The 26568-nt window shown below is 39.3% G+C and overlaps 1 protein-coding gene across 1 annotated transcript in view; it reads left to right on the top strand.

Moving 5' to 3' along the window:
* The window catches only part of DNAH6 (dynein axonemal heavy chain 6), a 281257-nt gene that overhangs the window by 233129 nt on the left and 21560 nt on the right, over positions 1 to 26568 (top strand). The window contains exons 65-70 of the mRNA XM_081596922.1: positions 1319 to 1479; positions 5462 to 5550; positions 6618 to 6764; positions 9722 to 9860; positions 22388 to 22507; positions 23524 to 23645. Coding sequence (XP_081453048.1) covers positions 1319 to 1479; positions 5462 to 5550; positions 6618 to 6764; positions 9722 to 9860; positions 22388 to 22507; positions 23524 to 23645 — 778 coding nt within the window. The remainder of the gene's footprint in view (positions 1 to 1318; positions 1480 to 5461; positions 5551 to 6617; positions 6765 to 9721; positions 9861 to 22387; positions 22508 to 23523; positions 23646 to 26568) is intronic.

The following is a 26568-nucleotide window of genomic DNA, read 5'->3' on the forward strand; positions in this document are numbered from 1 at the left end:
CAAGAACTTTAAATGCATATTACTAAGTGAAAGAGGCCAATCTGAAAAGGATATATATACTGGATGGTTTCAAGTATATGACATTCTGGAAAAGGCAAAACTATGAAGACAACAAAAAAATAATAATAACAAAGAGTGTATATCCAATGTAGAGAACTCTTAGAAATCAATAAGAAAAAAGACAGGTGAACCAGTAGGGAAAAAGAGGAGAGAAGAATATAAAAGCAAAGATCCAAAGCCCAATAAATAAACCTATGAAAATGGGAAATAACTTAAAACCTCAATGAGATACCATTATATATCTATCACGTGTTAGCAAAGTTGTGGAAAAATAAGTACGCTCACCCATTGCTGGTACAAGTGTGGAATGATGGCATCACTCTGAAAAACAGTTTGATATTATAAAAAATTTAAGCATACACATACTCTGTCAAACAGCAGTTCCATTCCTAGGAATACACACAACAAAATGGAGTACACATGTATGCCGAGAGACATCTGTGAGAATGGCTATTGCAGCATTGTTTTAATAGCCAAGAACCAGAAGTAACTCAAATGTCCAGCAAGAGCAGAATGGATGAATAAACTGTGATGTAAGCATTCAGTAGAATATTATACAGCGATGAAAATGAATGACACACAGTAATATGAATTAATCTGAAGAAATAATGTTGATTGAAATAGACCAAACATAAATATATACTTTATGATTCCATTTATATAAATTCAAAAACAAGCAAAATTAATCTACAGTGTTAGAATTCAAAGTAATTGTTGCCTTTGAGACAAAGGGAGGATACTAATTGACAGGGTACTAGTAATGTTCTCTTTTTTCTTGCTCTGGGTGGTGGTTCTTGTGTACATTCTCTTTGAGAGAATTCATCAAGCTAAACACTAATGATTTGTGTACTTTTATATATATGTTAGACTTTGGGTTTTCAAAAGCTTTTAAAAACTGGAAGTCAGGACAAAGTGTACCTTTGGGATGGAGGAAGGTAAGATGATTGGAATAGAAAGGAGATAGGAGAGATGTCTCTGGGGTGTTAGGGAAGTTCTCTTCTCAATCACAGATGTTTATTTCCTCTATGCACTTTTATTTGTATATTTGTATACACAGAACTATATTTGTCTTATGCACTTTTGTGTGTTATAGTAAAAAAAAACAAACAAGAAAATAAGAAAAAATATTTTTACATCTATCAGAATGAGAATTTGAAATGTATGCATATTCTAGAAGCCTACCATATTTACATTTGTTAATAGTTGCATTACTTAAAAATAATGTGAAACAGCATTTCATTGTTGTTTTTGAATTCAGGGTGCAGTCAATTTCACTGGGGCAAGGACAAGGACCCATTGCTGAAAGAATGATCAAAGATGCAATGAAATCAGGAAACTGGGTGTTTCTGCAAAACTGCCATCTTGCCGTTTCTTGGATGTTGGCAATGGAGGAGCTAATTAAAACCTTCACAGATTCAAGTATGTTGAGCATATAGCATTTATATAATAATAGCATTTTTATGTGGTCTTTCTTGTTGAATCCAATCCTTATAATAATTATCATTGGCATTTTTTATCCTATATTAAAAGGAAAAATTTGAGCTCTAGAGGGGTTTAGTTAGGTTACACGACCCAGATTCAAATAAAAATGTTCAGGCTCCAAGTTGAGGGTACAATGAACTGGGTCATTTTTGTTTCATGTTACCTTCTATGGGAGACCATTTGAATTCAAAATAAATAACATCTAAGCATGATATTAATTAAAAAAGAAATAGAAAATGGACTTGGGACAAAAGAAGAAAATTATATTTTTCACTACGGAATGAGAGAAGTTCAGGAACAGAGTTCAAGTTAACACCAATTCTCATGGTGGTGTTTTACCACTTTTTATCCTCTATAACCCACATGACAATTAACTTTCACATGTGTCTCATAGACACACACCCCCCCACGGGTGTGCCCAACATAAGTCATAATTGCCATCACTAACTATACTATCACTGCTTTCTTTCCCACTCAAGGAAGTATAATGGACTGCAAAGAGAGAAGAAGTGGAGTTGGAATTGACTCATTTTTATTCAGTAGGATAAAAATAGTTGAAACCTTAGGAACTGTATGATAGATAATAAGCTGTGTGGGGCACACTTCCTCACTGTCCCAGGAGGTCATGGAAGAGAACTGCCCACCTGTGATATCCAGGGCCTTTTCTCTGGGGTCCTCCTTTGTGTCCTGACAGAGGACTTTCTAGAAAGGTGAGAACTATGCAGATGACTTTCCTTATGGTTGCCTATTAAGATGAAGACCTTCTCCTTTACAGAGCAGCCAGCCTGCACTGGTCACCAAGCCACCAACAGGGCTTAGCAGCCTTCCCCAAAGATCCCTCACTCCCTGATTGCCCCATGCCCTGCCTTCTACAGACTGCTTCCGTCAAGGACAAAGTCTGTAGCATCTGCCATCCGGAATCTCCACTCTTTCCACTCTAAGCAATATGAACAAGAGATGGCTTGCTTCCTGTCGGGTCTGTGACTTACTTCTATTTAAATAAGTAAAGAAAAATGATAAGGTGTTTACTACTTGAATCATCAGATTCCTTATCCTGATGATTAGGATTATGATTAAGAAAAAATGCTAGAGAAGGCATCTAAAAAGCAGTTTGCTGCAGAGGAACTATGGGAGCCTTCTGAATAAGGACCAGTCATTCACCTTCACAATGACCTTGCCAGACCTACAAGGAGGCTGGATGGGCCACGGAAGCCAGAGAAGGTGTTGATGAAGTTTAAATGCTTAAGTGGACAGAAAAATCCTCTTCTGGTCCTTGTTACAACTGTTTACTAACATAACCATTTGGGTTCTAACGTTTAACCTGAACCAGTATAAAATAAAATACATTCAGGGAGGGACTTCCCTGGTGGTCCAGTGGCTGAGACGCCATGCTCCCAATGCAGGGGTCCCAGGTTAGACCCCTGGTCAGGGAACTAGATCCCACATGCCACAACTAAGACCAGGAGCAGCCAAATAAATAAATAAATATTTTTAAAAATTGAAAAGAGAAAGTGAATGAAAGAAAAAAGAGAGAAAGAAAGGGGAAAAAAGCCTCTGGACTAGAAATTCTAAGACCTGAGTAGAGTTTGGCCCCCACCACTGCCTGACTATATATATCACACCTCGTCTCTGGGCCTCTGTTTCCTCAGAAATAAAGTGACTACACAGCCCCATTGCTACAAGTCCCATACTAAGATGATTTCTATTCTATTCCAGTTCTAAATTTCTATGATGTCTATGAATGTTAAGATCCTTGATGCTTTTGCAGTCATGAGAGAAAAAAAAGGATTTTTAAGATGCTTCTCTAAACCTCGCCTTTTTCCCTAAGATTTTATGATGTCTGACTTCTGTGCTAATCAGTCAGTCAGTTCAGTCGCTCAGTCATGTCCAACTCTTTGCGACCCCATGGACTGCAGCACGCCAGGCTTCCCTGTCCATCACCAACTCCCAGAGCTTGCTCAAATCATGTCTTTCAAGTCGGTGATGCCATCCAACCATCTCATCCTCTGTTGTCCCCTTCTCCTCCTGCCTTCAATCTTTCCCAGTATCAGGGTCTTTCCTAATGAGTCAGTTCTTCACATCAGGTGGTCAAAGTATTGGAGCTTCAGCTTTAGCATCAGTCCTTCCAATGAATATTCAGGACTGATTTCCTTTATGATTGACTGGTTTGATGTCATTGCAGTCCAAGGGACTCTCAAGAGTCTTCAACACCACAGTTCAAAAGCATCAATTCTTCGGTGCTCAGCTTTCTTAATGGTCCAACTCTCGTATCCATACATGATTACTGAAAAACTTTTTACCATAGAAACAACTTTAATGTTGCTATAGAATTGCATTGGGTTGGTCAAAAAGTTTGTTTGGGTTCTTCCCTTGAACTTTTTGGTCCACCAAAAAGTGGATTAACTTTACTAGAACAATACTAGAACTAACTTAATCTTGGCTATTTAATGTAGCTCATTAGTTTAGATTACTAAACCAAGAAGCATAAATACAACTTTAATCTGCAGCCATTCATTTAATAAATATTCGAGAACCTACTGTGTACCACACACTGTTCTAGCTACTTAGGGCATACTGGTGAACAAAGCAACCACAGTCATCTGCCCTCCTCAAGCTTACATGCTAGTGAGTGGAGACAGACAAACCACATAACAAATAAGTAATGTATATGGTATGATAGAATGTGGTCAGTGTTTTGGGAAAAATTAAAAGTAAAGTAAGGAGGAACAGAAAGGTTGGGGTGGAATGGGAGTAAGGAGGAAGGGTAAAGAGCAGTTTTAAATGGGGTAGTCTGGGTAGACCTCTTTGAGAAGATGGCATTTGACCAACACTTGAGAAAAGTTGGGGAGTCTAAAGGAAGAGTATTCCAGGTAAAAGGAACAGCTACTGCCTGGGGGCTCCCCCTAAGGAGGTAGGGGGAGCATGCCAGAGGAACACCATCACTTGTACTTAGAGACCAATGCCGAGAAAGGCCTCCTTGAATGATGCTTGTGTCTTCCTGTGACAGGAACAGTGGTTTTCCAAGTTCTGCTCTGGCCTTTTGAAACTGGAATGCAGCTTGTTCTTTCTTGGGTTCTCTGTCCACAACTCAGAAAGGAAGCATATTGACTTCTTGATGCTACCTGTGAAGTCTCTCCATTTCTCTGCTCACTGAGTTCCCTTTGCTTCTTCTCTGCAGAAGGAACACATTCCTTTATTCTCCATAAGGCTTTCTGATCATTTTCATGCAATTTTCCCTAAGTTGAATGGCTAACAACAAACAAAAACTAAAACAACTTCACAAGCATAAAGAGAGTAACTGTCCTTTTTTTCATTTGAAAAATTACTAATTTCAGAGGAATGATCCTTAACATTTCTATCAAGCATTGAAAATTAACATTCCTGGACTTCCCCGGTGGTCCAGTGGTTAAGAGTCTGCCTGCCAATGCAGGGGACACAAGTTCTTTCCCTGGTCCGGGAAGATTCTACATACCTCACGGCAAGTGGACCTGTGCACCACAACTATTGAAGCCCTTGAGCTTTAGAGCCTGAACACCACAACCAGAGAGTAGCCCCTACTCGCTGCAACTAGAGAAAACCCGTGCACAGCAATGAAGACCCAGCACGGCCAAAATAATTAATAAAAAAAAAAAAAAAAAAGAATAGAACAAGTTCCTAATTTCTTCACTCAACTGTGCCAACATCCAGACTGCCAGACTCACCTGGGTGAAGAGCTTCTAGAAGGTGTCCCCTCACCTCCATTTTAGAACACTTTACAACATCAAATATTTTAAAAAAAGATAACCTTTAAAAAGTTTATCCTTAAAAAGATAAACTAGTCCTTAAACAGAGCTTATCTTTTTCTATCCTATAATAATTATTTCTTATAGAAAAACATTACTGAGTTAAGCATTTTCCTTTTTGTCTTTGTTTTAAACAGATGTTGTTATCAAGGACACATTTCGACTTTTTTTAAGTTCCATGCCTAGTAATACATTTCCTGTGACAGTCCTTCAAAATTCGGTCAAGGTAACATATGTTCGTGGTTGCACTCTGTGACATGATTGGCCTCAGGGTGCTCCCCGGAGTGGGGCCAGGCAGCCCACTGGGCCTGTGCAGGGTTGTGTCAGGGTTCAGTCAGCCAAGGTGGGGAGGTGGGAGTCAGTGTCCGTTCACCAGAGAGGGAGCAGGGAAACAATTTCTCAGGCCATTGCCCTTCCTGTGTGCCCTTCTGCCAGTCATTCAACACCTCCCTGCTTCCCCTCTTTAAGAAAACGTCTAGGATGAAGAGAGATGAGAATAGAACCCTTCCCAGAGTTAAGAAAATGTTTCAGCATGCGGGAGACAGGAAGGCCCACAGGCAGTATGGCTGATGGATTGAAACCTCAATCATCTTTCACATAATTCAGAAAAGTTGGATAGAGAGACTTACTAAGTAAAATAGACCTTCAAGCTGAGGGCTGGAGACCCTATGGCAAGTCCTAGAGGCATCTTTTTTTTTTAGCCATGCTGCACAGCATTCAGGATCTTAGTTCCCCGATCAGGGATCAAAGTTTCCATATATGGGAAGCCTCTGCATATGAACCTGGAGAAGGAAATGGCAAGCCCCTCCAGTACTCTTGCCTGGAGAATGCTATGGACAGAGGAGCCTGCTGGGCTACAGTCCACGGGGTCGCAAAGAGTCAGACACGACTGAGCGACTAACACGCACTTCTGCATATGAATAATTGCTCAGGAGCCAGGGCTGCCTCTTCCCTGGTGCCCCATGCCATCAAGGCAAAGTGTGGGGTGGTGGTGGACATTGAGATGACCAGAAAATCCAGTGCAGAAGGCCTGAGCATCTTTTCTGGCCCGTGGTTAGAGAAATGGACGCCAAATGGAAAGGCCTGAGGTTCTTGCGGAGATGGTTCACCCACCCACTGTAGGCCTGAGGACCCCTTATTCTCCAGAGGCCAAGGCTGAGAGAGATACAGAGCTGGCAGGAATGCCTCCCAGGCATCAGTTACCTGCATCCCCTCGCTGGCTGCTATATGTGTTATTTGGAAAAAATGCAAATCTGTACAACCACACTCTCTGCCATGTGTCTCTAAATATAGGTAACCAATGAGCCTCCAAAAGGTTTACGTGCAAATATCAGACGAGCATTTACCGAAATGATGCCTTCATTTTTTGAAGAAAATATACTTGGAAGAAAATGGAGACAAATAATATTCGGCATTTGTTTCTTCCATGCAATTATTCAGGTACACTCAATTTGCTAATTTTTTAAATAGAGACAAGGAGAAGTGTATTAGGCTAAAAATCAATAAGGGGCTTCTATGGGGGCTAAGATGGTAAAGGATCTGCCTGCAATGCAGGCAACCCAGGTTCGATCCCTGGGACAGAAAGATCCCCTGGAGAAGGGAATGGCTACTCACTTCGATATTCTTGCCTGGAGAATTCCATGGACAGAGGAGTTTGGCGGGCTACAGTCCATGGGATTGCAAAGAGTTGGATACGGCCAAGTGACTAACACTTTAAATCAATAAAAAGTAAGAATTAAAAGCTTACAAATGACATTGTGAAATGCTGAGGTCTTTGTTCTGTCTGAACCCAAGTTGTTTTAACTCAGTCCCTAGACTTCCTTGGTAGCTCAGATGATAAAGAATCTGCCTGCAATGTAGGAGACCTGGGTTCGATCCTTTGGTCAGGAAGCTCACTTGGAGAAGGAAATGGCTACCCACTCCGGTATTCTTGCCTGGAGAATTCCATGGACAGAGTAGCCTGGAAAACTATAGTGCATGGGGTCTCAGAGTCGAACATGACTGAGTGACTAACACGCACACTCTCTGATTTCTGTATGACCCTTGCCTCTGTACCTCACAGCTTTGACTCCCAGCTCTGCTCTGACCTAAGGAGACACATCGCCTGGACGAATGCAGTAGGTCAGATTCAAAAGCATGAAGTTGTCTCCTCAGCTGTGCTTCACTCACGAAATCTGCTTCCCCTCCAGACTCTACTCCTGAAATCAGTGGTCCTATTTTTTTAATCACTTACAGTCAGAATTTCAGGACTGTTTTTATCCTTCCTCCTTTACACATATATATCATGTTGGTTAACAAGTCTTCATTTTTTATTACAATAATTTCACTCTCACCTGTTTCTGTTTGAGTGGGCTTACCACCCTTAATGGCTTCCTCCCTGTGATCAGATCCCCAAGTCCCCTGACCAGTGACCTTCAACTAAGCACTGCTTTCTCCTTCCCTCTGTTCAAACTCATTGCCCTGACCTGGTGTCCATTCTGTGGCCTTGTACAGGAGCTCTGACTTTAGCTCTGTATCCCTGTCTTGATTAGGTAGGCTGCCTGGTTTTCAAATGTATTTGGTCTGCCAAGAAAAAATTAGTAGAGAAAAAAACAAAAATTAAATATGCAAGATATGGAATAAATAAGTAAACAAGACCCTAGAGAAAATCAAAAACTCTGGGATTGGAGGATCTATGTGGGAGGCCTTTGTTCTACTACAAAAGCATCTGAGATGTAGGAGGTGCTTTAAGACTGAGGGAAATTTTGAAAACAAGAGGAGCAAACAGAGTACAATTGCCATTATATGGGAACAACCTAAGTGTCCCTCAGAGATGAATGGATAAAAATGATGACAAAAAAAAAAAAATATATATATATATACACACACAATGGAATACTAATCAGCCATTAAAAAGAATGAAATTTTGCCATTTGCAGCAATATAGATGGACTTGGAGGGCCATTATGCTAAGTGAAATAAGTCAGAGAAAGACAAATACTGTATAACATCACTTATACGTGGAATATAAGAAATGCAACAAACTAGTGAATATAACACAAAAGCAGCAGACTCACAGATATAGAAAACAAACTAGTGGTTACAGATGGGAGGCTATATAGGGGTGGGAAAGGAGGAGTGATAGTTTATGATGAATGGTGTCAGATTTGTGACCTCTGGAGGAGAGAATTTAGATCTGGGGCCAGAGACAAGGCTTGATCACTCAGAGCTTTTGTGTAACAGAGTTTTATTACAGTGAAAAAAGGATAGGGAAAGCTTCTGACATAGATATCAGAAGGGGGTAGAGAGTGCCCCCTTATCAAGGTAGTCTTATCAAGGCCTTATATACTTTTACAATTGGTTTCTACAATAGAAAGGTCTTACCAGTCTCTCTCCCACAACATACATCTTAAGATAATAGTATTAGAACTAACAATAGAAAGGTCTTACCAGACCCACTCCCACATAAGATAACAGGATTAGACAGAAGGTTCTCTCCCTTGATCAAGATGAGTTGTCTTGTTGTGTAATAATTAGCTCTGGGCTTAAAGAAAATAATGTCTTATGTGACTAAGATGCAGGAATGTAGAAAAAAAACTTTTGTCCTTTTCTCCTCCTTGAGAGCCAGGGACTCCTTATCAACCTATCTAAGAATTAACTCTCTCAGGAGGTACAAACTATTGAGTATAAGATAAGCTCAACAATGTATTGTCCAATATGGGGACTATAGCCAATATTTTGTAATAACTGTAAATAGAGTGTAGCCTTTAAAAATTGTATAAAAGATAAGTTTAAAAAAAAAAAAAAGAGGGAACATGGCACCCATCATCTGATATAATCCATAGTTAAGAGTTAAGAAATTAGGTGGGAGAGGGTGATAACAAAGAGCGGGAAAGATTTCCCTATGGAGAGTCATGAAACAGGAATTGAGATTCTGGATACCAGTTTTTAAAAAGATCTCTATAGAGAAGTCAGTGTATAATCAACCCATCAGGCATGACTGAAAAGCCTACATGATTGACAGACTTCTGAGAAGATTTAGGGGCAGCTCTCTCCATCAGACAGGTGATTAGCATCAGTATTTTTATACCAAGAAGACTCTAGGGTGGGATATTTTTTCCTATTTTGATGGGGAAATATTTTATTTTACCATAAAGAACAAATGTTCTTTTGTCAGGTCTGTCACAATTTCACATTTCCAGTAATATCTAATTGTCTTTTGGAAAATCGGAAAAAGGCCAGAGTTGGAGGAAGAGGTGCCTGCCCTATTTGATGAAAGTCAAACTGAAAGCCTCACTCAAGTTGAATGGCATTTTGCGCAATGAGGATGCCAAACTTCAACAGAAACTCTGGTTTTCAGTATTTTATGCAGAATTAATTTTATCAAATTCTAAGACCATTTTCATTTTCTGTTCTAGGAGAGAAAAAAGTTTGGCCCGCTTGGTTGGAATATCTGCTATGAATTTAATGATAGCGACAGGGAATGCGCTTTACTGAACCTCAACCTGTACTGTCAAGAAGGAAAGATTCCCTGGGATGCACTGATTTACATCACTGGTCAGTATGCCCACGTGGTCTGATGTCCAGCTTTCCACCACACGGTTGTTGCTTTACACCTACCTGGCTTATACCAAAATAGTGTCCTCCCAAGTGTATGGTGAGGGTGGTGATGACTTCTGATATTCCCTTTGAGAAGATAAGACCATGATAAGAACATCATAAGAATGTTTATACAGAGAAGATGGGACAGATATTTTCCCAGATAATAATATCGAACTCTTAGATAGTTTCTTGCTACATGCCAAGCACATTTCAGACACAGCCCATGAATTAGCAGATTTAATCTTCATAAGAACCCTATAAGGTAAAGACCGTTATATCCATATTTTACAAATAAGGAAACTGAAGCATACAGTTTACAAGGGTGAAGCCAAGATTTAAATGCAGGCAATCCAGCCTTCAGAGTTTGTGCTCTTAAATTCAAAAGAATCTGAACATGGTTGACCAGTAGAGACCTATTGAGTCAGGGGTACTTACAACAACAAAGGAAAATATATTTTAGGAAGTATAATTTTTAGCAAATGTTAAGTGTGGCCCTGTGAGATCTTACTGATAAAACTAGATCCAGTTTAGACCATGTAGGCCCAAATAATGAAGAAAAGATTCCCATTAGGAGGTGGGGGAGGAAGAGAGCCTAAAAAGGAGCAGAATGGGAATGGATGGTTTTCATTGGTGAGCAAAGGAAATGAGGAACAGCAGAGAGGGGTCAGCTGATCTAGAGACTTGAACAGCATGTGACACCTTGGAGCATGTTTGCATGAAGGACAGTGAAACAATAGTGAAAATGGATGAGGACCTATCTCCAGGCTGGACCAAGAAGGGTATGGAACCTGGGAAGCTCCTTTGTACTTCTGCCCCCAGCCATTCCTGTGGGGCCAAGACTGCTTAACATAACAGTGAACTAGACAGTATTCTTCCCTGCCACCCTGTACATACCCTGAAATTTCTGCTTCCTACCTTTTCTCTGCTTTCTTTCTCTCCTAGAACCTTTGACCTTTCCATTAGCTCAGTTGTTTCTACTGCTGTGAAAGTAACTGGGTTTTGAAAAGCATAAAAAGGAACGAGACAATGATATATCTTTTCTCACTACTACTATTCAATGTTGTGCTGAAGTGTCTATCCAGGGAAATTAGACAAGGACAAGAAATAAAAGGCATCAGTTTAGAATGGAAGAAGTAAATTATTTGCAGATGACAACATCTTGAATGCAGAAAATCCTAAGGAATTCACATACACACACACACACACAAACTGGAAGTAACAAATGATTCAGCAAGGCTGTGGGATACAAAGTCAATATACAAAAATCAACTCCTTTTCTGTACAATGGCAATGAACAATTTGAAAATATTTGTAATTATGTTCATGATAACATCAAAAAGAATAAACAGCTTAAGAATAAATTTAATAAAAGAAGTGCAGATTTGTACACTGAAACCTGCAAAGCATTGCCAAAGAAAATTAAAGATAATCTAAATTAGTGAAGAGACATGACATGTTTATGAATTGAGAGATACAATATTGTTAAAGTGATAACATTCCCCGGACCGATCTATAGATTTAACACAATCTATAGATTTAACACGGGCTTCCCTGGTGGCTCAGATGGTAAAGAGTCTGCCTGAAATGTGGGAGACCTGGGTTCGATCCCTGGGTTGGGAAGATCCCCTGGAGGAGGGCATGGCAACCCACTCCAGTATTCTTGCCTGGAGAGTCCCCATGGACAGAGGAGCCTGGTGGGCTACAGTCCATGGGATTGCAAACAGTCAGACACGACTGAGCGACTAAGCACAAGCACAAAATAGATTTAACACAATCGCTGACAGATTTAACAGCTGAAGCTGATCATAAAATTTGTGAAAATGTGAAGGGCCCCAAAACACAAAAACAATCTTGAAAAAAAAAAAGAATGAGTCAGAAGAGTTATAATTCCCAATTTCAAAAGTTATACAAAGCCATAATAATCAAGACAGGATTTACTATATAGCACGGGGAGCTATACTCAATATCTTGTAATAAACTATAAAGGAAAAGAATTGGAAAAAAGATATATACATATATATGTATAATTGAATCATTTTGCTGTACACCTTAAACACAATATTGTAAATCAACTAAATTCAATTAAAAAAAAAAGACTATATAGTACTGGCATAACGTTAGACATATAATCAATGGAACAGATTTGAGAATCCAGAAATAAACACTTATATTTATCATCATTTTTAACAAAGGAACTAGAACAACTTAAATGATGCTGGGACAATTGGATTCCTAGCTGCTAAACAGAGAATTTGAATCCTTATCTCACACCATACAAAAAAATTAATTCAAACTGAGTGATATATCTAAATGTAGAGCGAAAGCTATAAAACTCTTAAGAGAAAGCATATAAATAAATCCTCATGACTTTAGGTTAATTATGGCTTCTTAGATATGGTGCAAAAGGCACTAGTAATTAAAGAAAAACAATAAATTCAACTTTTTCAACACATAAAGCTTTTACACCTCAGCAAACACTATCAAGAAAATGAAAAAGTAAGCCATATACTGAGAGAAAATATTTGCAAGTCAAGTATCTGATAAGGCACCTGTCTATGAAGTGTGTAAAGAACTCCTACAACAGTAAGAAAAAAAAATCCAATTTTAAAATGGGCGAAATATTTGAATGTACATTTACCAAAAAATACATACAGATGCCTAATAAGCACATGAAAAGATGCTCAATTAATCATTAGGAAAAGGAAAATTGAAACCATATTGAGTTACCACTTTATACCAATTAGGATGACTATAATAAAAAAAAAAAAGACCATAACAAGTGTTATCAAGGAAGTGGAGAAACTGAAACTCTCATACATTGCTGGTGGCAATGTAATGAGGTGCCACTGCTTTGGAAAATATTTTAATAGTCTTACCATATGACCTATAAATTCCTTTCCACTCCTGCATATATATCAGGGAAAATGAAAACACATGTCCACACTAAAACTTGTACATAAATGTTCATGACAGCATTCATGTTCATAACAGCGTTATTCATAATACTGAAAAGTGGAAACAACCTGAATATCTATCAACTGATGAATGGATGAATAAAACAAGGTATATTCCATACAATGTAATATTGACAACATGTGTGCTCAGTTGTGTCCGACTCTTTGTGACCCCATGGACTGTAACCCACAAGCTCCTCTGTCCATGGGATTTCCTGGGCAAGAATATTGGAGTGGGTTGTCATTTCTTTCTCCAGGGGATCTTCCCAGCCTAGGGATGGAACCCATGTCTCCTGCTTTCCTGCATTGAAAGTGAATACTTTATGGCTGAGCCACCAGGAAAACCCCACAATGTAGTATTGAAAAGTGAAAGTTGCTCAGTCGAGTCCAGCTCTTTGCAACCTCATGGACTATACAGTCCATGGAATTCTCCAGGCCAGAATACTGGAGTGGGTAGCCTTTTCCTTCTCCAGGGGAATCTTCCCAACCCAGGGATCAAACCCAGGTCTTTTGCATTACAGGCAGATTCTTTACCAGCTGAGACATAATTGCTCCATAAAAAGAAACAAAGTACTGATACATGTTCCAACATGGATAAACTTCAAAAACATGATAAGTTAAAGAAGCCAGACACAAAATATTATATGCTGTATATTCCATTTATGTGAAATTTCCAGAAAAATCAAATATACAGACAGAAAGTAGAATACAGACAGAAAGAATGATTGCATGGGGCAGAATAGAAAAGGACTGTGACTGCAAATGGGCACAAGATGTATTCTGGGGAAGGTGATAGAAATGTTCTTAAAAAATTAAATTATAATGATAGTTACACAATCTTGTAAATTTTCTAAAAACTAGTTATACATGTGAAATTTAAGTGATTTTTATGATCTTCAAGGTATAGCTCATTAAAAAGATTTTTAAAAAGTAGGAGCAAAAAGGCAATGCTGGGGACTCCCCTGGTGGTCCAGAGTGGTTAAGAATATGCTGCCAATGCAAGGGACACAGGTTCAATCCTTGGTCTGGGAAGATTCCACATGCCTCGAGCAACTGGACCCATGCACTACAATTACTGAAGCCCAGAGCCTGTACTCTGCAATAAGAGAAGCCACTGCAACAAGAAGCCCACACACCACAACAAAGAGTCGCCCCCTCTCTAGCTGCAACTAGAGAAAGCCTGAGCACAGCAATGAGGACCCAGTGCAGCTAAAAATAAAATAAATAAAAAAATTTTTTATTAAAAAAAGGCAGTGCTGTATCCAGGCAATGATATTTGCTCATGGTGAAATTTTAGGCAGTCATCTATGGATTAATCCAGAAAATACAGCTTAGTACTATTATGTTAAAGGCTGGAAATACAAAGATGATGTAGCCCCCATCTACCAAAAACTCACGGGTGGAGATAAACTATTATATGGTATAGTTACCAAAATAGAAGTTGTAAGGACAATGCTATGGGAATTCAAAAGGAGCAAATAATGCTACCTGGAGGAATCTAGGGAAGCTCCACTGAGGTGTGATGGTTGAGCAGGATGCTGAAAAGTGGGTTGTGCTCAGGGGAAGAGAAGAGGCAAGGGAGCACGCTGGCAGAGAGAACACTGATGGGAAAGCCCAGCAGTGTCAGGATGAGCTATGCCTGTAGACACTGTGAATAGTTCAGTAGTGCTGGAGCAGGCTACAAAGAGATGATATTGTCTTCCCTGGTGGCTCAGTGGTAAAGAATCCACCTGCCAGTGGAGGAGACACGGGTTCAATCTCTGGTCTACAAAGATCCCATATGCCACAGAGCAGCTAAGCCTGTGCGTCACAACTACTGAGCCTGTGCTCTAGAGCCTGGGGAATTGCAACTACTGAAGCCCAAGTACTCCAGAACCCATGCTCCAAAACAGAAGCCACTGCAATTAGAAGCCTACGCACCACAACTAGAGAGTAGCTCCTGCTCTCCACGACTAAAGAAAAGCCTATGGAGCAACAAAGACCCAACACAGCCAATACTAGATAAATAAATCATTTTTTTTGAAGAGGTGATGTATATGGAAGAAAGCTTTACCTTCAATAAAGTCCCTGAATGTTTTTTTAGAATAATGCATTTTAGGGCAACTCTTCCTCTCACCACTGACTAATTATTGGAGCCTGACGTTTCTAAGCCACCCTCCTTTCCCAGACATCATCATACAACTGAAGAAACTTGACATTTATATTCCCATCCAGCCCCCAGGGTGCAAGAGGAGCTTCGAGTTAGTCCAAAGCTAGATAAACCGACCACAAAGATTCAACCCAACTTTGTGTTCCAAGACTTCCCAGAGGGTAACTGAAGAATATTCTCAGGAAAGTATCAACAGCATCTCCTTCTTCCTTCTTAGACCTGTTGATACAGGGAGTCAGCTACACCCTCACTCTAAGTGGCTAAGCCAATAAGACTGACCAGAGGTCTGGGACAATGTCAAATGCCCCAACATTCAAATCATAGGAGTTCCAGAAGAAGAAGGAAAAAAAGAAAGGCCATGAGAAAATACTTGAGGAGATAATAGTTGAAAAATTCCATAAAATGGGAAAGGAAATAGCCACCCAAGTCCAAGAATCCCAGAGAGTCCCAAAAAGGATAAGCCCAAGGCAAAACACCCCAAGACACATAGTAATCAAATTAACGAAGATCAAACACAAAGAACAAATATTAAAAGCAGCAAGGGAAAAACAAGTAAAACACAAGGGGATTCCCATAAGGATAACAGCTGATCTTTCAACAGACACTCTTCAGGCCAGAAGAGAATGGCAGGATATACTTAAAGTGATGAAAGAGAAAAACCTACAACCCAGATTACTGTACCCAGCAAGGATCTCATCCAAATATGAAGGAGAAACCAAAAGCTTTACAGACAAGCAAAAGCTGAGAGAATTCAGCACTACCAAACCAGCTCTTCAACAAATGCTAAAGGATCTTCTCTAGACAGGAAACACAGAAAAGGTTTATAAACTCGAACCCAAAACAACAAAGTAAATGGCAATGGGATCATACTTATCAATAATTACCGTAAATGTAAATGGGTTGAATGCCCCAACCAAAAGACAAAGACTGGCTGAATGGATACAAAAACAAGACCCCTATATATGCTGTCTACAAGACACCCACCTCAAAACAAAGGACACCTACAGACTGAAAGTGAAGGGCTGGAAAAAGATATTTCATGCAAATGGAGACCAAATGAAAGGAGGAGTAGCAATACTCATATCAGATAAAATAGACTTTGAAATAAAGGCCATGAAAAGAGACAAAGAAGGACACTACATAATGATCAAAGGATCAATCCAAGAAGAAGATATAACAATTATAAATATATATACACCCAACATAGGAGCACCGCAATATGTAAGGCAAATGCTAACAAGTATGAAAGAGGAAATTAACAGTAACACAATAATAGTGGGATACTTTAATACCCCACTCACACCTATGGATAGAGCAACTAAACAAAATTAGCAAGGAAACACAAACTTTAAATGATACAATGGACCAGTTAGACCTAATTGATATCTATCGGACATTTCACCCCAAAACAATGAATTTCACCTTTTTCTCAAGTGCACACAAAACCTTCCCTAGGATAGAGCACATCCTGGGCCATAAATCTAGCCTTGGTAAATTCAAAAAAATTGAAATCATTCCAAGCATCTTTTCTGATCACAATGTGGTAAGATAAGATGTCAACTACAGGAAAAAAAACCTATTAAAAATACAAACATATGGAGGCTAAACAACATGCTTCTGAATAACCAACAAATCACAGAAGAAATCAAAATATGCATAGAAATGAATGAAAATGAAAACACAACAACCCAAAACCTATGGGATTCAGTAAAAGCAGTGCTAAGGGGAAGGTTCATAGCAATACAAGCTTACCTCAAGAAACAAGAGAAAAACCAAATAAATAATCTAACTCTACACCTAAAGCAACTAGAAAAAAGAAGAAATGAAGAACCCCAGGGTTAGTAGAAGGAAAGAAATCATAAAAATTAGGGCAGAAATAAATGAAAAAGAAACAGAGGAGACCATAACAAAAATCAACAAAGTTAAAAGCTGGTTCTTTGAGAAGATTAACAAAATAGACAAACCATTAGCCAGACTCATCAAGAAAAAAAAGGAGAAGAATCAAATCAACAAAATTAGAAATGAAAATGGAGAAATCACAACAGACAACACAGAAATACAAAGGATCATAAGAGGCTACTATAAGCAACTATATGCCAATAAAATGGACAGCTTGGAAGAAATGGGCAAATTCTTAGAAAAGTATAACTTTCCAAAACTGAACCAGGAAGAAATAGAAAATCTTAACAGACCCATCACAAGCACAGAAATTGAAACCATAATCAGAAATCTACCAGCAAACAAAAGCCCAGGACCAGATGGCTTCACAGCTGAATTCTACCAAAAATTTAGAGAAGAGGTAACACCTATCCTACTCAAACTCTTCCAGAAAATTGCAGAGAAGGGTGAATTTCCAAACTCATTCTATGAGGCCACCATCACCCTAATACCAAAACCAGACAAAGATGCCACAAAAAAGAAAACTACAGGCCAATATCACTGATGAACATAGATGCAAAATCCTTAATAAAATTCTATCAAACATAATCCAACAACATATGAAAAAGATCATACATCATGACCAAGTGGGCTTTATCCCAGTGATGCAAGGATTCTTCAACATTTGCAAATCAATCAATGTGATACACCGCATTAACAAATTGAAAAATAAAAACCATATGATTATCTCAATAGATGCAGAAAAAACCTTTGACAGAATTCAACATCCATTTATGATTAAAAAAAACCCTCCAGAAAGCGGGCATAGAAGGAACTTACCTCAACATAATAAAAGCCATAGCTGATAAACCACAGCAAACATTATCCTCAATGGTGAAAAAATTGAAAGCATTTCCCCTAAAGTCAGGAACAAGACAAGGGTGCCCACTCTCACCACTACTACTCAACTTAGTTTTGGAAGTTTTGGCCACAGCAATCAGAGAAGAAAAAGAAATAAAAGGAATCCAGATTGGAAAAGAAGAAGTAAAACTCTCACTGTTTGCAGATGACATGATCCTCTACATAGAAAACCCTAAAGACTCCACCAGAAAATTACAAGAGCTAATCAATGAAGATAGTAAAGTTGCAGAACATAAAATTAACACTCAGAAATCCCTTGCATTCCTATACACTAACAATGAGAGAACAGAAAGAGAAATTAAGGAAACAATTCCATTCACCACTGCAACAAAAAGAATAAAATACTTAGGAATAAATCTACCTAAAGAAACAAAAGACCTATATATAGAAAACTATAAAACACTGATGAAGGAATTCAAAGATGATACAAAAAGATGGAGAAATATACCATGTTCATGGATCGGAAGAATCAATATAGTGAAAATGAGTATACTACTCAAAGCAATCTATAGATTCAATGCAATCCTTATCAAGCTACCAATGGTATTTTTCAGAGAATTAGAACAAATAACTTCACAATTTGTATGGAAATACAAAAAACCTCGAATAGCCAAAGCAATCTTGAGAAAGAAGAATGGAACTGGAGGAATCAACCTGCTTGACTTCAGACTATACTACAAAGCTGCAGTCATCAATACAGTATGGTACTGGCACAAAGGCAGAAAAATAGATCCATGGAACAAAATAGCAAGCCCAGAGATAAATCCATGCATCTATGGACACCTTATCTTTGACAAAGGAGGCAAGAATACACAATAGAGAAAAGACAATCTCTTTAACAAGTGGTGCTGGGAAAACTGGTCAACCACTTGTAAAAGAATGAAACTAGAACACTTTCTTAACACCATACACAAAAATAAACTCAAAATGGATTAAAGATCTAAATGTAAGACCAGAAACTATAAAACTCCTAGAGGAAAATATAGGCAAAACACTCTCTGACATAAATCACAGCAGGATCCTCTATGACCCACTTCCCAGAGTAATGGAAATAAAAGCAAAAATAAACAAGTGAGATCTAATTAAACTTAAAAGCTTTTGCACAATGAAGGATACTATAAGCAAGGTGAAAAAACAGCCTTCAGAATGGGAGAAACTAATAGCAAATGAAGCAACTGACAAAGAATTAATCTCAAAAATATACAAGCAGCTCATGCAGCTGAATTCCAGAAAAATAAATGACCCAATCAAAAAATGGGCCAAAGAACTAAACAGACATTTGTACAAAGAAGACATACGGATAGCTAACAAACACATGAAAAGATGCTCAACATCACTCATTATCAGAGAAATGCAAATCAAACCCACAATGAGGTACCATCTCACACCAGTCAGAATGGCTGCTATCCAAAAGACTACAAGCAATAAATGCTGGAGAGGGTGCGAAGAAAAGAGAACCCTCTTCCACTGTTGGTGGGAATGCAAACTAGTACAGCCACTGTGGAGACCAGTGTGGAGATTCCTTAAAAAACTGGAAATAGAACTGCCATATGACCCAGCAATCCCACTGCTGGGCATACACACTGGGGAAACCAGAATTGAAAGAGACACGTGTACCCCAAGGTTCATCACAGCACTGTTTACAATAGCCAGGACATGGAAGCAACCTAGATGTCTGTCGGCAGACAAATGGATAAGAAAGCTGTGGTACATATATATGATGGAATATTACTCAGCTATTAAAAAGAATGCATTTGAATCAGTTCTAATGAGGTGGATGAAACTGGAGCCTATTATACAGAGTGAAGTAAGTCAAAAAGAAAAACACCAATACAGTATATTAATGCATATATATGGAATTTAGAAAGATGGTAACAATGACCCTATATGTGAGATAGCAAAAGAGACACCGATGTAAAGAACAGACTTTTGAACTCTGGGAGAAGGTGAGGGTGGGATGATTTGAGAGAATGGCATTGAAACATGTATATTATTGTATATGAAATAGATCGCCAGTCCAGGTTCGACGCGTGAGACAGGGTTCTCAGAGCTGGTGCAGTGGGATGACCCCGAGGGATGGGATTGGGAGGGAGGTGGAAGGGGGGTTCAGGATGGGAAACACATGTACACCCATGGCTGATTCATGTGAATGTATGGCAGAAACCACTACAATATTGTAAAGTAATTAGCCTTCAATTAAAATAAATAAATTAAAAAAAAAAAAGACTGACCAGAGGTGCTTCAACAGGAGAGGAAAGATAGATGCCAGTTAACACATTGCTATCCTGAAAGAAATAAACTACAAAGATACAAGCACAAATAACTTTCTCTCAATCAACCATCTCAGCTTGAAAGAGAATGAAAAAAAAATCTTGACATAATAAGAGATGGAACCAGTCTGGACATGGAACAACAGACTGGTTCCAAATAGGAGAAGGAGTACGTCAAGGCTGTATATTGTCACCCTGCGTATTTAACTTATATGCAGAGTACATCATGAGAAACGCTGGGCTGGAAGAAACACAAGCTGGAATCAAGATTGCCGGGAGAAATATCAATAACCTCATATATGCAGATGACACCACCCTTATGGCAGAAAGTGAAGAAGAACTAAAGAGCCTCTTGATGAAAGTGAAAGAGGAGAGTGAAAAAGTTGGCTTAAAGCTCAACGTTCAGAAAACTAAGATCATGGCATCTGGTCCCATCACTTCATGGGCAATAAATGGGGAAACAGTGGAAACAGTGTCAGACTTTATTTTGGGGGGCTCCAAAATCACTACTGATGGTGATTGTAGCCATGAAATTAAAAGACGCTTACTCCTTGGAAGGAAGGTTATGACCAACCTAGATAGCATATTTAAAAGCAGAGACATTACTTTGCCAACAAAGGTCTGTCTAGTCAAAGCTATGGTTTTTCCAGTGGTCATGTATGGATGTGAGAGTTGGATGGTGAAGAAAGCTGAGCGCCAAAGAATTGATGCTTTTGAACTGTGGTGTTGGAGAAGACTCTTGAGAGTCCCTTGGACTGCAAGAAGATCAAACCAGTCCATCCTAAAGGAGATCAGTCCTGGATGTTCATTGGAAGGACTGATGTTGAAGCTGAAACTCCAATATTTTGGCCACCTCATGTGAAGAGTTGACTCACTGAAAAAGACCCTAATGCTGGGAAGGATTGAGGGCAGGAGGAGAAGGGGACGACAGAGGATGAGATGGTTGGATGGTATCACCGACTCAATGGACATGGGTTTGGGTAAACTCCAGGAGTTGGTGCTGGACAGGGAGGCCTGGCGTGCTGCGATTCATGGGGTCGCAAAGAGTTGGACATGGCTGAGCGACTGAACTGAACTGAACTGAACTGAATAAGAGATGGAGATGAGCAGATGAACATTTAAAAGATTCAGAAGTTGACAACATCATTATCATATGTAAAATTCTTCTTGGAGCACTACAGAGGTGAATAATAAATTGTAGCAATGGGTCTGGAATTTTTCCAAGGAATTATATCAGCAATGGGCTTCCCTGGTGTCTCAGGGGTAAAGAATCCACCTGCAAAGCAGAAGATGCAGGGTCAGTCCCTGGGTGGGGAAGATCCCCTGGAGAAGGAAATGGCAACTCACTCCAGTATTCTTGCCTGGGAAATTTCATGGACAAAGGAGCCTGGCAGGCTATAGTTCATGGGGTCACAAGAGTCAGACATGACTTAGCAACTAAACCACCACATCAGTAATACAATCATTACAGCACAGAATAACTATCTTTCCTATTTGTAATGTGGGGGTGACAATGGAGCATAGCTTCTCTGTGGAAAGAGAGATGGGATACCAATAAATTTTAATTCCCCATAATATAATTTCTGTGAGGTAAATTGTCTCTTTCATCTTGGATCTATCTTTCTTCCTTGGCTTATGATCAATAATGTATAAGGTATGTATAGATTTTGAATGCCTTGTTGTAAATATTTTGGTTCCATTTAGCTTACTTGCCCCCAAAAAAGCAGTCTTTGGTGCAAAGTAGGTGTGTTTTACAATACTACAGTCAATGATGGGATAAGGCCAAAAGTCAATATTTCAATATTTTTGAAACAAAGAAAAAAACAGGAAGAAAGAAAAACTATGTAAACAGAGCTCAGTAGCTTTAGTTTCAATTATTTGGGAAAGGCAAAATAATTGGGGGAAGTACATATACCTCCTTGGGCTTCTCTGGTGGCTCAATGATAAAGAATCCACCTGCCAGTGCAGGAGACAAGGGTTCCATCCCTGGGTCAGGAAGATCCCTTAGAGGAAAAAATGGCAACCCACTATAGTATTCTTGCCTAGGAAACCTCATGAACAGAGGAGCCTGGCAGGCTACAGATCAGGTGGGGGTCACAAAAGAGTTGGACACAACTTATCAACTAAACAATAACAACATATACTAGTCTTCTTTCTACTTTTTTAAAAATTGACTTTCATTATCTTTAGGGATAGGTTAGTGGAAAGACACTCTATGTGCCAAATGTGTAAATAAATAAACCTATTAGAATGTGGGTATGCATATCAGTTAAAAACAAACAACGTTTTTAAATGCAAACTCCTTTTCAGGTGAAATTACCTATGGTGGAAGAGTTACGGATACCTGGGATCAAAGATGCCTTCGTACTGTCTTGAAAAGATTTTTTTCTCCTGAAACATTACAAGACGGTTATAAATATTCTGAATCAGGTGAGTGACTTTTCAATATTATGGAAAAAGACCTTTTTCAAGAAGTCATTAACAGCATCCTCAGTTTTCCATCCAGGAGCTGTCTGTGTCCAGTCCTCACAACCCAGACCCCCATACTCACCATCCCCATGCTTTGGTTCCTTTTTCAGTTGCTAAGTCATGTCTGACTCTTTGCGACCCCAGGGTCTGCAGCATGCCAGGCTTCCTTGTCCTTCACTATCTCAAACTTATGACTGTTGAGTCAGTGATGCTGTTCAACCATCTCTTTCTCTGTTGCCCTCTTCTCCTCATGCCCTCCATCTTTTCCAGCATTAGAGTCTTTTCCAATGAGTTGGCTCTTCGCATCAGGTGGCCAAAGTATTGTAGCTTCAGCATCAGTCCTTCCAATGAGTATTCAGAGTTGATTTCCTTTAGGATTGACTGGTTTGATCTTATTGCTGTGCAAGGACTCTCAAGAGTCTTCTCCAGCACCATAGTTCAAAAACACCAATTCTTTGGTCCAATTCTCATGTCCATATGTGACTACTGGAAAAACCATAGCCTTGACTATATGGACCTTTTTTGGCAAAGTGATGTTTCTGCTTTTTAATATACTGTCCAGGATTGTCATAGCTTCAGCTTTGGTTGTAAGAGTACAAAGATATTTATTGTGTGATAACTGTTTTTAACTATTTCTGGTCTAAAATAGATTGTATTCTGTCTAAATGTGTTTTCAAAGTTCTATGACTTCAGAGCACACCTTTCAGCAGCACATCCCTGAATTCTTAGAATCTTGGAATGTTCTGCAGGTGACACCTTAAAAGGTAGGACACTGATAGATGCTAAAGGCCTCCAGAAAATGCAAAGGAATTTGACACAGCAATGAAAGCTAGCGGGCTTGCAAAAAAACTATCCTTGTTTCTCCATGATGCAGCTGATAATAGCCACCATCTGAACAGACAGAGACGCACCAAACTTGGCGGTACTCAAAGATCATCTGTTTAAGACATATTTGCCTTCTGTGTTTTCAATAACAGGTATCTATTTCGCACCCTTGGCTGACAGCCTGCAAGAGTTTAAAGACTACATTGAAAACCTGCCTTTGATAGATGACCCAGAAATATTTGGAATGCATGAAAATGCCAACCTAGTTTACCAGGTATGTGGCCTTTCAACTTAAATGCATATTCATATTGTGTATATAAACCTGAAACATCCATAATCATCTCACTGGTTGTGTAAATTATAATCTTCTTAAATAAATAAAATAAGTGTTTCACATCAGCTTCAGCATTTGGTTCCAATTTAGCCGCCTGTTGTCTCTGAATCTTTCATGGAATCCTAAGATAGTTAGGCATCTTCTTGTCACTGACCACCCCCTCACCTTCTAGCCTCTGCCTAGTCAATAATCCACCTACTAGTCTTCCATAATATGGGGATTTGGATGGTAATCCAGATAGTCCTTTCTCTTTTGCTCTTCTCTCTCCATTCTGGGGATATTTATATCATATTATACAAGGATTTATGGGCCCACAGATGAATAGGTTATAAAAGTACAATAGCAAATATCCAAGGCAGATAAATCAAACATTGCGTTCAAAAGCACAGATCATTGATTTTGCTATTTGCAACAGCAGGTTGGAGGGCATTATGCTGAGTGAAATAAGTCAGACAGAGAGAGAGAAATAATATGTGATATCACTTATATGTGGAATCCAAAAATTACAACAAACTTGTGAAGATAACAAAAAAGAAGCAGACTCACAGATACAGAGAACAGACTAGTGGTTACCAGCGAGGAAAGGAAAGAGTAGGGGGCAAAACAGGAGTAAGAGATTAAGAAGTATAGACTATCATGTATAAAATTAGAAAGCTACAAGGGCATATTGTACAACACAAGTAGGAAATATTTTATGATAACTATAAATGGTGTATAACCTTAAAAAATTGTGAATCACTCTGCTGTACACCTGTAACATATAGTATTGTACATCAACTATATCTTAATTTTTTGACTCAACAATTTAAAAAAAATTATTGAAGTGTAGTTGATTTACAATGTTAATTTCTTCTGTATAGCAGTGACTCAGTTATACATATATATATATATATATTATTTTTCATATTCTTTTCCATTATGGTTTGTCACAGGATACTGAATATAGTTCCCTGGCTATTATATCTTAACTTTTAAAAAATGATTTAAAAATTTAAAAATGAAAGCACAGTTCATCAAGGTCATAGGACCAGATCAGTAAAATCATGGCATCTGGTCCCATCACTTCTTGGCAAATAGAAGACGAAAAAGTGGAAGCAGTGACAGATTTTATTTTCTTGGACTCCAAAATCACTGCAGACAGTGACTACAGCCATGAAATTAAAAGACACTTGCTCCTTGGAAGAAAAGCTATGACAAACCTAGACAGCATAGTAAAAAGTAGAGACATCATTTTGCCAACAAAGATCCAAATAGTCAAAGCTATGGTATTCCAGAAGGCAATGGCACCCCACTCCAGTACTCTTGCCTGGAAAATCCCATGGACGGAGGAGCCTGGTAGGCTACAGTCCATGGGGTCGCTAAGAGTCGGACACGACTGAGCGACTTCACTTTCACTTTTCCCTTTCATGCACTGGAGAAAGAAATGGCAACCCACTCCAGTATTCTTGCCTGGAGAATCCTAGGGACGGCAGAGCCTGGTGGGCTGCCGTCTATGGGGTCACACAGAGTTGGACATGACTGAAGCGACTTAGCATAGCATAGCATAGCATAGCATGGTATTCCAGTAGTCATGTATGGATGTGAGAGCTGGACCATAATGAAGGCTGAGAATTCATGCTTTTGAATTGTGGTGCTGGAGAAGACTCTTGAGAGTCCCTTGGACTGCAAGGAGATCAAGTAAGTCAACCTCAAAGGAAATCAATCCTGGATATTCAGTGAAAGGACTAATTCTGAGGCTCCAATACTTTGGCCACCTGATGAGAAGAGCTGACTCACTGGAAAAGACCCTGATACTAAGAAAGATTGAAGGGAAAAGGATAAGGGAGAGGCAGAGGATGAGATGGTTATATAGTGTCACCAATTCAATGGACACCAATTTGAGCAAACTCTGGGAAATAGTGGAGGACAGAGGAGCCTGGCATGCTACAGGACATGGGGTTGCAGAATTGGACATGATTTAGCAACAGAATAACAACCTGACCACAGCAGTAGGTCCAAAGAGCAAAATGGATAATTTTACTCCTCCAAGACCCTCTGATGCCACACCATTACTTAAGGATAGTCCAAGCTCCTCAGCATGGCACTCAAGACTCCCCCATGACTGGTCCCTTCCATAGTCTTCCAGTTTTATTACCTATCATGTTCTGGAATCTTTAGGTGAACCAAAGCCATGAAAAGAGGTATGTCCCTGGGGCCCTGGAATACTCTTAAATGTTGGAGACCAGGTTGGCCTCATGAAGCTGAAGGGAATCACCTTTCTTTGCAATTTAAATTTTGTCTCTACAAATAAGGGACAAATTAGAGGGTAAAATCAGCCTAGATATCAAGGAACATGTACAAAACAACTGTGGAACTTCTCAATTATCCAAAACCTATGTCATGCTCTCTGCCCTAAAAATTGGTTTTCTATTCAGTAAAGGGCTTCCCTGGTAGCTCAGATGGTGAAAGAATTTGCCTGCAATGCGGGAGACCTGGATTCGATTCCTGGGTTGGGAAGATCCCCTGGAGGAGAGCATGGCAACCCACTCCAGTACTCTTGCCTGGAGAATCCCCATGGACAGAGGAGCCTGGGCTAGAGTCCATGGGGTCGCAAAAAGTTGGGCACGACTGAGCAATTGAGCACAGCACATTCAGTGAAGAGTTGGAATATCTCATTTTTCCTGATTCTTCTTTCAGGAGGAAAAAGAGGTGGCCAAACCTAGTGTTAATATTCAGTCATCTGACTGTTTGCTCTAGAGTGGGTGGGTGTGGAGGTGAGAGAAGAGAGAGAAGAGTGTAGAAATGATAGACTTGCTGCATTCAATGAGAAGTCAGGACTTTGGGGAGGAGTAGCGTTCTTGGCAGTGTATACCTGTGAATGTAG

The sequence above is a fragment of the Giraffa tippelskirchi genome, chromosome 4 (genome assembly GCF_054371585.1).
Source record: "Giraffa tippelskirchi isolate mGirTip1 chromosome 4, T2T-mGirTip1v1.2.pri, whole genome shotgun sequence".
Taxonomy (NCBI): domain Eukaryota; kingdom Metazoa; phylum Chordata; class Mammalia; order Artiodactyla; family Giraffidae; genus Giraffa; species Giraffa tippelskirchi.